Consider the following 2505-nt stretch of genomic DNA (forward strand, 5'->3'; position numbering starts at 1 on the left):
TTTACATATGAAATTGTCTCTCCTTAGGCAAAAACAGAGAGGCAGGTTTTAAATAAAAAATTATTTACACACCTCAGTATTTTGTTGGACCTCAATGACAGACTTTGAGCAAACTTTTTAACTTTTTTCAGTTTACTTCAATGCTCATTTGCATAAATGAAGTTTAATGTTTTGCACCCACTATTTAAATCATATATGGTAACTATATTATATATGGTAATGAAATATTAAATTATATATTAATATATCAGAGTACCATGGTATTAGCAACTTCATTCATTTTCCTTCGGCTTAGTCTCTATTTCAGACGTCGCCACAGTGGAATGAACCACCAACTATTCCTGAATATTTTTACGCAGCAGATGCCCTTTCTGCCACAACCCAATACTAAGAAACACCTATACACACTCATTCATGCTCACACTACGGCCAATTAAGTTCACCCAATTCACCTATAGTGCATTTCTTTAGATTGTGGGGGCGAACAGGAGCACCCGGAGAAAACCCACACCAAGACAGGGAGAACATGTAAACTCCACAAAGAAATGCCAACTGGTCCAACAGCTGGGACTTGAACCAGTGACCTTCTTGCTGTGAAGACAGTGATAACCACTAAGCCACCGGCATTAGCAACTTAAAATCAGCAAAAAAAGTCCCCTTTTAAACAATTCACTCACTTTCCTTCGGCTTATCAGAGGTCGCCACAGAGGAATGAACTACCAATTACTCTGGCATTGTTTTATGCAGTCACTCCCCAATTTAGATAGAATTGTTAAAACTAATTTAATAAAATAGACATTTAAAAGCATTTACGTGTTATTTTTTTCTCTTTTTTGGGCAAAATAAAATGTATACATGAGCAGTTTCAGCGTTATGAATGTGACATTTGCAGTAAAAACTCAAAACATAAATTCACATAGAAAGTATACGTTAACATTATATTGAAACATCTGTGTATATTTTTCAGAACAACTAACCACAGAGTTATAATTTCAGAAAAATATCAATCTGTAAACATGTTTTGTACTTTAAGGAATATGAACATGGATGTGACCAAAAAAGTCTGCGAGTTTGCAGTAAACAACATGCTTAGTAGAAATTCTGTGAATTAAACTGCACAACCCAAAAGAAACGATGCTTATCAATAGGATAAGAGTTAGCTCACTATAAAACAAACATAACTGATTGAAATTTTATTTAATATTTTAGCATTTATGAGGAAAAAGCTTCGTTATGGATGTGACCGATGTGAAATTGCCATTCGTGTTACTTTAATAAATCAAATACAACTGTTTAAAAACATTGACAGAGATGTTTTTTTTTAGTATTTCTAAAGTATTGTAATACAATACTTTACAATACAAATACCTGCCTACACAAAAAATTAGAAACGGTTTCCGTATTTTAGTTAAAACTTAATTTTTCTCATGGCAAGGTTGACATTTGCATGGAATTGCTCACATTTTTATATATAATATTATATTTTAGATATAACAATTCAGACATATTTACGCTCAATATGTATTATTATATCTCAGTATTTTGTTGGACCTCAATGACAGCCATTAAGCCAACATTTTAGTCCATTGTATGAAGATTTTTTTTTGTTTATAAATGTCATAGTTTACTTCTAACCTTATTTGCATAAACTAACTAGTGTCCTACACCCACTAGTAAAACATATGAACAATTATATATGGTAACCATATTATATATGTTAATCATTTATTATATTATATTTGGTAATTCATATTTTTGGTTTGACGTGTTTATCAGAATGCCATAGTATTACCACAGTACTTTTTTTGCATACAAATTCTCGTGCATAACAAGTCACCAGATTTAATAGTATATACATCTGGTAAAAGAGAGTCTGTATCAACACTGTACTCATCTTTAACACGATCGCAATATCCAAAACCTAAATACTGTAAACATTTCACAACACAATCCAGTTCCATTATACGTGTTTAACGAGAAAAAGGTGCATTTTTACCGTCTTCTTCAATATGAGTGGACGATAGCAGAGGTTCTGTATCCTCACAAGACAGCCGAGGCATATTAATATTTAAAATGTAAGAATTATGAGTGTAAACTACATGATCAGAAAACGGAAGATTGAATTTTCTGCTGTACTTCTGTAAACAGACGCGTGAGGGGCGTGGTTTTGTCTGACGTCACGAGCTGGTCACGACAAGACCCGCCCAATGTCATTTAAATGTTTTGAATAAATATCTAATATTCTTCTTTGCACGCTAAACCATATAAAGAATCATAATAAATCCGTATTAGATATAAAATAACGATTTACATTAAAACATTTTTAAATCTATATTTTACAGTCTATGATTTAAATACATATAAGTGTGGGAGGGGTTTATCAGCGTGACGCAATGAACGAAAGCCCGCCCCTTTTTTTCCACCAGCAGGGGTCGCTGTTTCTCCCACTCTCTTTCTCCACTACTCGTCAACGTCGCTCTCTCGTTTTTTGGTCTCTCCTGCTTG

At 33.3% G+C, this 2505-nt stretch overlaps 1 protein-coding gene across 1 annotated transcript in view; it reads right to left on the reverse strand.

Annotated features, from left to right (window-relative positions):
• sv2 (synaptic vesicle glycoprotein 2) overlaps nucleotides 1–2147 on the reverse strand; it is a 13038-nt gene extending 10891 nt beyond the window's left edge. The window contains exon 1 of the mRNA XM_056451660.1: nucleotides 1997–2147. Within this exon, the coding sequence (XP_056307635.1) occupies nucleotides 1997–2060 (64 nt within the window). The 5' untranslated portion in view covers nucleotides 2061–2147. The remainder of the gene's footprint in view (nucleotides 1–1996) is intronic.
• Nucleotides 2148–2505: the final 358 nt, after the last annotated feature.

Source organism: Danio aesculapii, chromosome 25 (assembly GCF_903798145.1).
Source record: "Danio aesculapii chromosome 25, fDanAes4.1, whole genome shotgun sequence".
Lineage (NCBI taxonomy): Eukaryota > Metazoa > Chordata > Actinopteri > Cypriniformes > Danionidae > Danio > Danio aesculapii.